Genomic DNA, 12,048 nt, shown 5'->3' on the forward strand with positions numbered 1-12,048 from the left:
TCACTTCCTTAGTCTAAATTCAGGACATTTCCCCAAGATATGTAAGAATTTACACTTAGGCAAACAGACTTTATAAAAACATGCCAATATTTATTAGTTTGTGAATTTTAATATTCTGCTCCCTATAAATCAGATTTCTTTTGAGGGATAAAGGGATGGAGGTGACTTCTAAATCTTAGAGCAGAAACTTCCTGTGGGCAGCTGGATATATATACCAGGAGCTCAGAGAAGAAGGTTGGGTTGGAAGCATACATTCTGAGTGATCTGCATTTGGTGATGATGGAAGCCATGGACATGCACTAGATTCTCTTGTGGGAGAATATGGAGTAGTAAGAGAAGAAGAAGACCTAAGACTGAGCCTTGAGCAGCTCTGGCTTAATGGTGGATGGAGGAAATTGAATCTGTAGACAAGACCTGGAGGCTGCAGCCTGGAGGCAGAAGCAACTGGGGTGTTTAGGATTATGGAAGCCTAGGGAAAAAGCCTCTTTCAAGGGGGAAGGGGAGGTATCAACATTGTAGGCTGCTTCAGATAGGTTATGTAGGATGTGGACCGAAAAATATCTATAAAATTTGGCAACAGGATTCATTGATAATCTTAGGGAAGTTGCTTTTTTGGGGCAACTAAGGTGGAAAACAGATTGGCGTGGGTTGACCCCGCAAGAGAGGTGAAGAAAAGGAGATTTCATGTGCAGACATTTCTGAGTTCAGCTAGGAACGAGGGGCAAGATAGAAGATGGAAGTTAGAGAGCATGTGGGGCAAGGGTGACTGTTTTACAGGACAGTCTTGCATGTGATCAAAGCCAATGAGTAAGGAGCATTTGAGGGAGAGAGAGTCAATCAACAAGAGAGAAAACAAAGAAGGTTAATCATAAAATAACAGTAACAACAACAAACATCTTTTGAGTGTTTTCCATATCCAGAGAATGATGGTAAACTCCTGACCTGCATTCTCACGTTCAATTCTTAGAATCTTTGGATGTGGTGGATTCCATGATTGTCTCTAGGTTAGTGAGGAGGAAAGAGAGACTTAGAAACATAAGGTAGCTTGTTCAGAGTTCTCCAGGCAGTCAGTGATGGACTAACTTACGAACTGAAGGACTGAACTTTGTCACCACGCAGCCCACCAAGCCGGCTTGAATTTGGGTATTCTGTGCTGCATGTGACTACCGACTTAATTAAATTATATTTTAAGAAGGGCTACTTTGAAACTCGCTCTCTGAAAATTCTATTTCTAATATCTCTACCCTGACAACGATTTTGGTAAGCAGCCTTGATCAAACCAAACCAAACCAAACCAAACCCAAAAAACCTTATCTGCTGAGAAAATATAACCATATAAAATATGGTGCTACAAAATACAGACTGTGTGAACTAAAGGTGACTTGCCCAAAGGACTCCTGAAGCAATTAGCTGCTGTAGAAATTAAGTCCACGAGAGGATTTTTTTTTTTTTTTTTGAGAGAGGAGTCTCACTCTGTTGCCTAGGCTGGAGTGTAGTGGCGCAATTTGGCTCACTGCAACCTCCGCCTCCTGAGTTCAAGCGATTCTCCTGCCCCAGCTTCCTGAGTAGCTGGGATTATAGGCACGCACCACCACACCCGGATAATTTTTGTATTTTTAGTAGAGACGGGAGTTTCACCATGTTGGTCAGGCTGGTCTCAAACTCCTGACCTCGTGATCCACCCACCTCGGCCTCCCAAAGTGCTGGGATTACAGGCTTGAGCCAGCGTGCCTGGCCCATGAGGGGTTTTGTTTGCACTTCAAGAAGGACAGAAAAAGGCAGGCAGGCTGAGGAGCCCCATAGTAAGGCTGAGGAATTGATAGGGAAACAGCCTCCCAAAGGTTTCCCTGTGGATTCTGACTGGCTAAGTTTCCTGAAATAATATTAATTCTGTCCTCTTGCTTTTAACAGGACATAACGACTATATGTGTCCAGCCACCAACCAGTGCACCATTGATAAGAACAGGAGGAAGAGCTGCCAGGCCTGCCGGCTCCGCAAATGCTACGAAGTGGGAATGATGAAAGGTGGTAGGTACATCTCTCCCAGGGGCCCTTGGGGACGGCCCTGGCCACTGCCCAGTGCTGGCTCTTCCCATTCGAATACAACCATGATAATTTTGTGTTTTTTTTCTTTTAATTTTTTTTTCTGTTCTTATTTTTCTTTGCAACAAAAGTATTTTCATAACCCATTTGATTTTAAAAAGGTGGAAGTGTCTGGAACTGGAAATTCTAACATGGCATTTTGTGGTTTGGATTTTCAATGTAAATAATTATATTTTAAATCAAAGGTGTGTGGGAGGCAGTGATGGAAGGAAATGAAGAGTGCTTAGTGAATTATTCCAGAAATATTTTTCAGTTACTGTTTATATTGCAAATGCTAGAAAATGATATCTGAGGATAAACTTTCCCCAAATTGAGACTTGTAAATGTGAAAGCTAACTAACTAATTTATAGCCTTCTAGTCTCTTATCATCCCTTAAGGAATGTGAATTTCAATCAAAAGGCAGTTTTCTCCTTCAGAACCTGAGTCAACCAGCCATTTTCTTAACCTCAGTGTCTAGCATGGTGCTGGCATAGTTGATTACTGAGCACTACACTAACGAGTACCAAAGCACGCAGGGTTTGTGACTATGGGCTTGTGTCTTTGTGGCTGTGTGTGTGTGTGTGTGTGTGTGTGTGTGTGGTTTTCTGTCTTCTCATGTATCCCGTCCTCCAGTTTTCTCATACAGGAATCTGGAAACTGAATCCCAGTTCTGGGAATATTAGGAGCCCCATAAATGTGGTTGCCTGATCGACCTCATTGTATTCTTGGGAGTCTCATCTTGAGGAATATTGCTTCTAGTCTTCAATAGCCTTCAGTGTAGTGGAAGAGAACACGTAGAAAATGTGTAATTAAAATAAAGTCACAAGGCTGAGTTGGGCAAATCACCTGAGGTCAGGAGTTAGAGACCAGCCTGGCCAACATGGCGAAACCCCATTTCTACTGAAAATACAAAAATTAGCTGGGTATGGTGACGAGCGCCAGTAGGCCCAGCTACTCCGGAGGCAGAGGCAGGAGAATCGCTTGAACCTGGGAGATGGAGGTTGCAGTGAACCAAGATGGTGCCACTGCACTCCAGCCTGGATGATAGAGTGAGACTCTGTCTCAATAAATAAATAAATAAATAAATAAATAAATAAATAAATAAAGCCAGCCATGGATTCATTTAGTGTTTCAGAAGGATACTGAGGGGAGGGCAGGGCTGATGATGGTGCTACCTGCTCATTATAATAGGGAAAAGCCCATTTCTTTTCTGAAGGAGGTGAAGCTTGGGGTGATTTAAGGAGAACAAAATTTCAATGAAAAGGAATAGTGATTTTGCAAGTAGTGGGCAGCTAACCTTTAAATCATTCTTACTTGGATGCAGGAGGAAGGAGAGGAAAGACCAAGAATGGAGATTATTATGAAGGCAAGCTTGATGGTTAACAAGCTTACAGTGACAGGTTTCTTAGTCCCGGGCTCATAAACAAGCCGGACAGGCTGAGGTTTGGAATGCAGCATTTGGAATAAATTCTCCTGGTGAAGAGATGCGATGTTGAATTTGCAGATTCTGTGAGCTGTGACTGACTATACATCTTGAACATCTGAAAAAGCAGCTTTAATTCAAAGGCTAATTAATTCTAAGAATTTAACAGGTACATTCAGAAAATGACACTTGAGTCATAAATGGATTAAATATTTAAGGAATTCATCTTTCTTTGTACTGTTGGAGAATTAGTCAGGCTTAATTAAACTCACAAAATGCTTCTTAAGGTAACTTGATAAGTGACAGGAATATAACAGCTGCATAAGAAAAGCTTAATTTGAAACAGTGTAGTCAAAGTTTAATATTCTTCTTTGGCGATTATAGGTAGGTTAAGCACAGGCTCTTATATACATTCTCCTGGAAAGCTGAAATAATCAAGTTGTGAATATGTCCAAAACAATTTTTAAAATGTGAGGGTACCCACGCATTGACCCCACTTCATAAAACCAATTCTGTTTTTATTGTAATTAATATCCAGATATGGTTTGGCTACATGAATATAAATTATGCCTTCTCATTTTTAATCTAACAAAAACTCGAATATGCAAAGACATAATAAAAGTCTCCCCACTGTTTTCACCTAGAAATCTAGATAATTTGACTGCACACGACAGACTGTGGATAGATCCATACACACTCGCACATATATATTGATGACTGTAAATATATATATCCGTATTAGTTTTCTAGGGCTGCCATAATGAAATACCACAGGCTGGGTGGCTTAAACAATGGAAATTAATTTTCTCCCAATTCTGGAAGCTGGACATACAAAATCAAAGTGCTGGAATATTTGGTTTCTAGTAAGCCCCCTCTTTTTTTTTTTTTTTTTTTGAGAGACGGAGTCTTGCTCTGTTGGCCAGGATGGAGTGCAGTGGTGCAATCTCGGCTCACTGAAACCTCTGCCTCCCAGGTTCAGGCGATTCTCCTGCCTCAGCTTCCCAAGTAGCTGGGACTACAGGTGCATGCCACCATACCCAACTAATTTTTGTATTTTTTTGTAGAGATGGAGTTTCACTATATGTTGGCCAGGCTGGTCTTGAACTCCTGACCTCTGGTGATCCGCCCGCCTTGGCCTCCCAAAGTGCTGGGATTACAGGCGTGAGCCACCAGGCCTGGCTTGTGAGGCCTCTCTTCTAGGCTTGTGGCTAGCTGTCTTCTCCCTGTGTCCTCACATGGCCTTTCCTCTGTGTCCAAGCACTCTTGGCATCTCTTCCTCTTCTCATACGCCCTGTTGGATTAGGGGTCCACCCTTATGACCTCATTTAACCTTAGTTACCTCCAAAAAGGCCCTATTTCCAAATGTAGTCATACCAGGGGCTAGGGCTTCAACATACAAGTTTTTTGGGGACACAGTTCATAACAGGCTGCCCTCCCAAAATACCATAGACTGGGTGGCTTAAGTAACAGAAGTCAATTGCCTCACAGCTTTGGAGGCTGAAGTCTGAGACCAAGGTGCTGGCAGGTTTGGGTTTTTCCTGAGGCCTCTCTCCTTGGCTTGCAGATGGCTGCCTTCTCTCTGTGTCCCCACACGGCCTTTTCTCCGTGCGTCCACAGCTTCTTCCTCTTCTTACAAAGACACCAGTCATATCGGATTAGGACCCCACACACAAGACCTCATTGAATCTTAATTACCTCACTTAAGGTACAATATCCAAATACAGTCACATTCTGAGGCCCGGGGGGTAAGGTTTCAACATATGTGGAAATATCCCATAGGGATTACTCAGCGATTGTTCAGTATTTCTCTACCTGTAATGAAAACATGTATCTTTCTGGCAGTTTTTATATGTACATTAGTTTTAAGTGAAGCTTTAAATTCATAAAATTATAGCCCGTGAGAACATCTTATTTTAATGATATGTATAAAGTGCTTGCCATAAAGCAATATAATATATTGTATTTTCTACTACATGGAATACCACACATGGCCACAGGATACTTTCTATAACAACAACTTGAAAAATCCCGTTGAATAAAGACTTAATTTACAACTGGAAGTACAATGATAACTAACTATAAAATGTGCAGTCACATGGCAAAGACCAGCTGTGATGGAATAAATCTTTACAACGTGTTTTCAACCATTAGGGTTCACAACAATCCACTTTAACTGGGCTGGTTACCAATTAGGATACTGAAACTCTAACTATGAAACAAAAAGTTTAGTTTCAGTTAAAAGAGAACCACAGACCTACTCCCTACTTTTATAGCAAGGCTGAAAAAATTTACTGAAGATCTGTCGTAAAGATTCAAAAGAGTGCATGATTTATCTCCATGAAGTAACAATTTTAATCTGTTACAATACTTATTGCCTCTGAAAATCCCAGCATCATTATTAGATTTGGTTCGAATCTTGGTAGTTCTATAAGATGCAGGATTTGAATTGCACTTTCGGGAATGTGCTTTTCTATCCTAGTACGTGTGCTGGTTTCTCTGCATTGCTTTTTCCTCTTCATTTGTCTCCTTCCACTTGAACTTTAGATTGTAGATTACATGTCTCTTCTTCAGGAAGGCCTACACAGTTCCCTGACAGTTCCTGAGGCTCGAAGTTCAAAATGAAGATGCTGGAAAATTCATGTTCTATCTTTAATGGCAAACAGCTCTTCTCTTAGCTCTCATCACCATTATTATTAGTCGTTCAATGTCTGTCTTTATATACGGTCCATAAACTCCACGATGGCAGGGGGGTCTCTGTGTCTCGTTTACTGATCTCACATGAAATCAGTCATAAGGCAGATGTTCAAGAAGTATCTTTTTTTGCACTAATTAATAAATTGATTAAATTCATTTAAATAGTTATTTGTGTAGGGCTTCTTATATGCAAACCCTTGGGAATAAAGCAAATATGAATAAGATTCTAGTCCCTTCCCTCAATGTCCTCACAGTATAAAAAGAACATTTGCATGGGAAGTGGCAAATAAAAATCTCAACAGCAAGTGGAGACAGGGTTGCAAGATGTCAAATATTGAATGATCAGAATAGGAGTCTAGAGCTTTAACCAGCCACTCCCAGGTTTAGTCCAACTCAGAATATTACTCAGACATCTGACATCCAGGACATATACTATTACTCAAGAATTTGGCCTTCTTGCTGAGTTTGGTAGAAAGAGGAACTCTTCCCAAGATAAATCTGTTCAAATGCTGGCTCCTCCTCAAACTTGCTAAGCAACCTTGTTAGTTACTTTTATGAGCTTCACTGATTTCGAATATGAAATGGAGAGAAATAAATTCTACTGTCCAAGCATGGTGGTTTACGCCTGTAATCCCAGCACTTTGGGAGGCCAAGGTGGGTGGATCACCTGATGTCAGGAGTTCAAGACCAGTCTGGTCAACAAAGTGAAATCTCGTCTCTACAAAATTAGCCAGGTGTGATGGCAGGCACCTATAATCCCAGCTACTCAGGAGGATGAGGCAGGAGAATCACTTGAACACGGGAGGCAGAGGTTGCAGTGAGCCAAGATTGCACCACTGCACTCCAGCCTGGGCAACAAAGCGAGACTCTGTCTCAAAAATAAATAAATAAATAAATAAATAAATAAATAAGTAAATAAATTTTACTTAATGAGTTTGTCATGAAGATGACAAATCGTAACATGGGAAAATATAAATCTAAAGAGCCACACAAGTGTTAGTTATTACATATCTTTTTTTTGTCTTAAAATAATTACTATCTTAGTTGAAAATTTCATCATATACGAGCACTGCTGGGTTTTTTTTCAGCTGAAAGAAAGAGAATGGCAATCTCATCACTTCTACAAGATAAAAGTTTCTAATTTCTTTGTGGAGAATAAAAACTTGGCTTAAACACCTAAGCTTTTTTTTGTTTTCTGATCTCATATGCTGAATATAGCTGAATGAAGAATGCGATGTGTTATTTATCTTTTTATGATGCCAGAGATTTACACAAATTTGTGAAAGGTTTTTTCTTACCATAGACTCAGAGGTGTGTTTGAGGCAAGGTTTTCATTGTGCAGTGAGGAAATTGGGACATGGAAATTAATTGATGTGCAGGACTCTTGCACTGACCATTCTGGTTGTGTTTCCTTATAACACATTAAGAAGAAATTTGAGATAAAGTAGTAATTGTCAACTAGTCTTTATTTATTTTAATAACAAATGTTTCAGTGTAATTTTTAGAAATATTCCAAAATAACAAATAAATCCAAAAATTAATGGGATAATTTTAAAGTGAGAAAATAACATACTACTAATATAGATAGGGAAATATACATGTGTCCAGAATGATTCAGAAGCCCAAAGAAATACCGGAAAATAAAATATTTTCTTGTTGCTTGGATTTAATATTTATCACCATGAGTTATTGTCATTTGCTTTGTTGATGGATAAACTTCCAGCCTGGTGACTGTGTTTGGAATCCTCTTTAATCCTACATTGGCTATCCTTCATCAAAAGTAAACAACTGGCTGGCTGTGGTGGCTCACACCTGTAATCACAGCATTTTGGGAGGCCGAGGCAAGTGGATCACCTGAGGTCAGGAGTTTGAGACCAGCCTGAACAACATGGCAGAACCTTGTCTCTACTAAGAATAAAAAATTAGTTGGGTGTAGCGGCGCCCACCTGTAATCCCAGCTATTTGGGAGCCTGAGGCAGGAGAACTGCTTGAACCCAGGAGATAGAGGTTGCCACTGCATTCCAGTTTGGGTGACAGAGCGAGACTCCATCTAAAATAAAAATAAAAATAAAAGAGTATACAACCAATTATTAATGTATATGATGATAGAATCAAATTAATAAGTTAAAAATGTAGATGTGAATTACTTTCTTTGGATTGCCCAATAATTGTGGAAGATTTGTAGCTGCATGTGAATCTAGGTTTCCTCAAAAGGTAGGTTGGGGTGCTCGTATTTAGGATTGAATTTAAGAAAAATGTTAAAGAAAAGCTAACTTCTCTTTACCAAAGAGAGACTGGTTGTTTTAAGCAGCAATCTATATATTTATGATATTGAAAATATTATTTTATTAATTCATACATAGATATTTATTCAAAAGTTCCCATATTGTAATTTTTATTTGCAAACAAAGAAATATACTGAATCAAGTAAGTGAATCACATGTGGACCTTAAAGACTAATGAATCCAGTGTTTCACAATATTTTAAAGCAATCAAGCTCTTATTTCCACAAGCAGAAGCAGATAGTCATCTATGAAACAGATAAAAGTTGATTTGGCATACCCCTTCTTTATTCAGTATGATGTTCATGAGAAACCTTCTTAGAACCCTAGGGCTCCAAGGAACACAGTTGGCAAGCCACTGATCTAATCTAACTCCTTCATCCTCTAGGTAAGAAAATCAAGGTCCTCTGTTACCTATTAGGGATGAAGGCAGGTCAGCCTCTGTGACTGTCAGTTCAGCTGGAGGAAGCATGAGTGTAGGCAGCACAATGATGCCTGTAATGACCATGTTCTTCTTATGTTTTTTTTTTTTTTTTTTTTTCCTAGTAGTTTTTACAGTTTCAGGTCTAACATTTAAGTCTTTCATCCAGGTTGAGTTGATTTTTGTATATGGAATGAGGTAAGTGTCTAATTTCATTCTTCGGTGTGCAGATATCCAGTTTCTCTAGAAACATGTATCAAAGAGAGTATCCTTTTTCCATTGTGTGCTTTTAGCAACTTTGTCAAAAATTGATTGACTCTAAATGAAAGAATTTATTTCTGGGTTCTCTATTCTGTTCCATTGGTCAATACGTCTGTTTCTATGTCAGTGCCATGCTGTTTTAATTACTATAGCTTTGTAGTATATTTTGAGTCCGGTAGTATTATGCCTTTACCTTTCTTCTTCTTGCTCCAGATTGCTTTGGTTATTCAGGGTTTTTTTGTGGTTCCATACAATTTTTTTGATTGTTTTTCCACTTCTGTAAAATATGTCATTGCAATTTTGATAGGCATTGCATTGAATCTGTAGATTGATTTGGGTCATATGGACATTTTCAACAATATTAATTCTTCCAGTCTATGCATGGTATATCTTTCCATTTATTTGTGTCTTCTTCAGTTTCTTTTATTGATGTCTATAGCTTTCAGCATACACTTGCTTTACTTCCTTGGTTAAATTTATTCCCAAATATTTTGTTTTATTTTTATAGCTATTACAAATGGGATTTCTTTTTTTGGATAATTTGTGGTTAGTGTATAGAAACACTACTGATTTCTTTATGTTGATTTTCTCTTCTGAAACTTTACTGAATTTGTTTATTAGTTCTAACAGTTTTTTGTGTGAAGTCTTTGGGGCTTTCTATATGTAAAATCATGTCATCAGCAAACAGGGGTAATTTAACTTCTTCTTTTTCAATTGGCATGCCTTTATTTTTTTTTCTTGCATAATTGCTCTGGCAGGAGTTCTCAGTACTACGTTGAATAGAAGTGGTGAGAGTGGGCATCCTTGTCTTGTTATTGATCTTAGGGGAAGACTTTTCAAATTTTCACCATTGAGTATGATGTTAGCTGTAGGCTTGTCATATATGATCTTTATTGTGTTGAGGTACATTCCTTCTATATTTAATTTGTTGAGAGTTTTTGGTATGAAAGGATTTTGAATTGTGTCAAATGCGTTTTTTTCCCTCTATTGAGATGACTATATGGTTTTCGTTCTTCATTCTGTTAATGTGTGTACTACATTTATAGATTTGCATATGTTGAACCATCGTTGCATCCCTGGGTAAATCCCACTTGATCATGGTGAATGATTATTTTATGTGTTGTGACAATCAATTTTGCTAGTATTTTGTTGTGGATTTTTGCATCTATATTCATCAGGGATATTGGCATGAGATTTAATTTTCTTGTAATACTCTTGTCTGGCTTTAGTATCATAGTGATGCTGGCCTTGTAAAATAGGTTTGGAAGTATTTCCTCCTCTCCCATTTTTGGGAAGAGTTTGAGGATTGGTATTAGTTCCTTAAATGTTTGGCAGAGTTCAGCAATAAAGTCCTTTAGGTCCTGGGCTTTTCTTCCATGGGGGACTTTTTATTACTGATTCAGTCTTCTTTCTACTTACCGGTCTGGTCAGACTTTCTATTTCTTCATGATTCAGACTTGCTAGGTTTATGTGTCTGAGACTTTATCCATTTATTCTAGATTATCCAAGTTGTTGGTATGTAATTCATCCTAGTACTCATAATTTTTTTGCATTTCTGTGCTATCAGTTGTAATGTCTCCTCTTTGATTTCAGATTCAGTTTATTTGTGTCTTCTTGCTTTTTTTCTTAGTCTAGTTAAAGGTTAATCAATTTTGTTTATCTTTTTAAAAAACCAATTCATAGTTTCATTGATTTTTTTTGTTTTGTTTTTCTAGTCTCCATTTCATTTATTTTTCCTCTGATCTTTATTATTTTCTTCCTTCTACTAACTTGGGGTTTTGTTTTTATTTTTCTAGTTATTTGAGGTATAACATTAGGTTGTTTGAGATCTTCTTCTTTGATGCAGACATTTATTGCTATAAACTTCCCTCTTGAAAGTACTCTTGCTGCATCCCACAAATTTTGGTATGTTGTGTGTCCATTTTCATTTGTTTCAAGATATTTTTCAACTTTCCTTTTTATTTCTGCTTTGACCCACTTGTTGGTTCTGAGTATGTTGTTTTATTTTCACATATTTGTGAATTTTCCAAAATTATTCTTGTTGATTTATAGTTTCACATTATTTATGGTTGGAAAAAATACTTGACATGATTTCAATGTTCTTAAATTTGTTAAGACTTATTTTGTGTCCTAACATATGAGCTATACTGTTTTTTTTGTTTTGTTTTTTGTTTTTCATTTTTTTGGGACAGAGTTTCGCTGTGTTGCCCAGGCTGGAGTGCCGTGGCTCAATCTTGATTCATTGCAACCTCCACCTCCTGGGTTCAAGCTATTCTTATGCCTCAGCCTCCTGAGTAGCTGGGAATACAGGAGCACATCACCATGCCTGGCTAACTTTTTGTATTTTTTAGTGGAGACGGGGTTTCACCGTGTTGGTCAGGCTGGTCTCCAACTCCTGACCTCAAATGATTCACCCACCTTCACCTCCCAAAGTGCTGGGATTACAGATGTGAACCATCGCACCCGGCCATGATCTATACTGTTTTACCTAACACTCAATGGATAATGTTCCATGTGTATTTGAGAAGAATGTGTGTTCTATTGTTGTTGGATGAAATATTCTGTATATATCTGTTAAGCCCATCTGTGCTAAAGTATAGTTTAAGTTTGAACTTTCATTTTTATTGATTTTTTGTCTGAATAATCTGTCCATTGCTGAAAGTGTGGTATTGAGTTTCCCCAATATTATTGTATTACAGTCTATCTTCCCTTTCATATCAATTAATATTTGCTTCATTCATTTAGGTGCTCCGATGTTGGGTGCATATATATGTTCAACTGTTATATCCTCTTAATGAATTGACCCTCTTTTCATTATTTAATGGCCTTCTTTGTCTTATTTTATAGTTTGTGACTTAAAGCCTGTTTTATCCGATATAAATAT

The 12,048-nt window shown here is 38.1% G+C and overlaps 1 protein-coding gene across 23 annotated transcripts in view; it reads left to right on the plus strand.

The window, feature by feature from the left end:
• The window catches only part of ESR1 (estrogen receptor 1), a 436,798-nt gene that overhangs the window by 214,922 nt on the left and 209,828 nt on the right, over nt 1-12,048 (plus strand). For all 23 annotated transcript variants that reach the window (XM_077999571.1, XM_077999568.1, XM_015137107.3 and 20 more), the window contains one exon: nt 1,912-2,028. In XM_077999571.1, coding sequence (XP_077855697.1) covers nt 1,912-2,028 — 117 coding nt within the window. The remainder of the gene's footprint in view (nt 1-1,911; nt 2,029-12,048) is intronic.

Source organism: Macaca mulatta, chromosome 4 (assembly GCF_049350105.2).
Source record: "Macaca mulatta isolate MMU2019108-1 chromosome 4, T2T-MMU8v2.0, whole genome shotgun sequence".
Lineage (NCBI taxonomy): Eukaryota > Metazoa > Chordata > Mammalia > Primates > Cercopithecidae > Macaca > Macaca mulatta.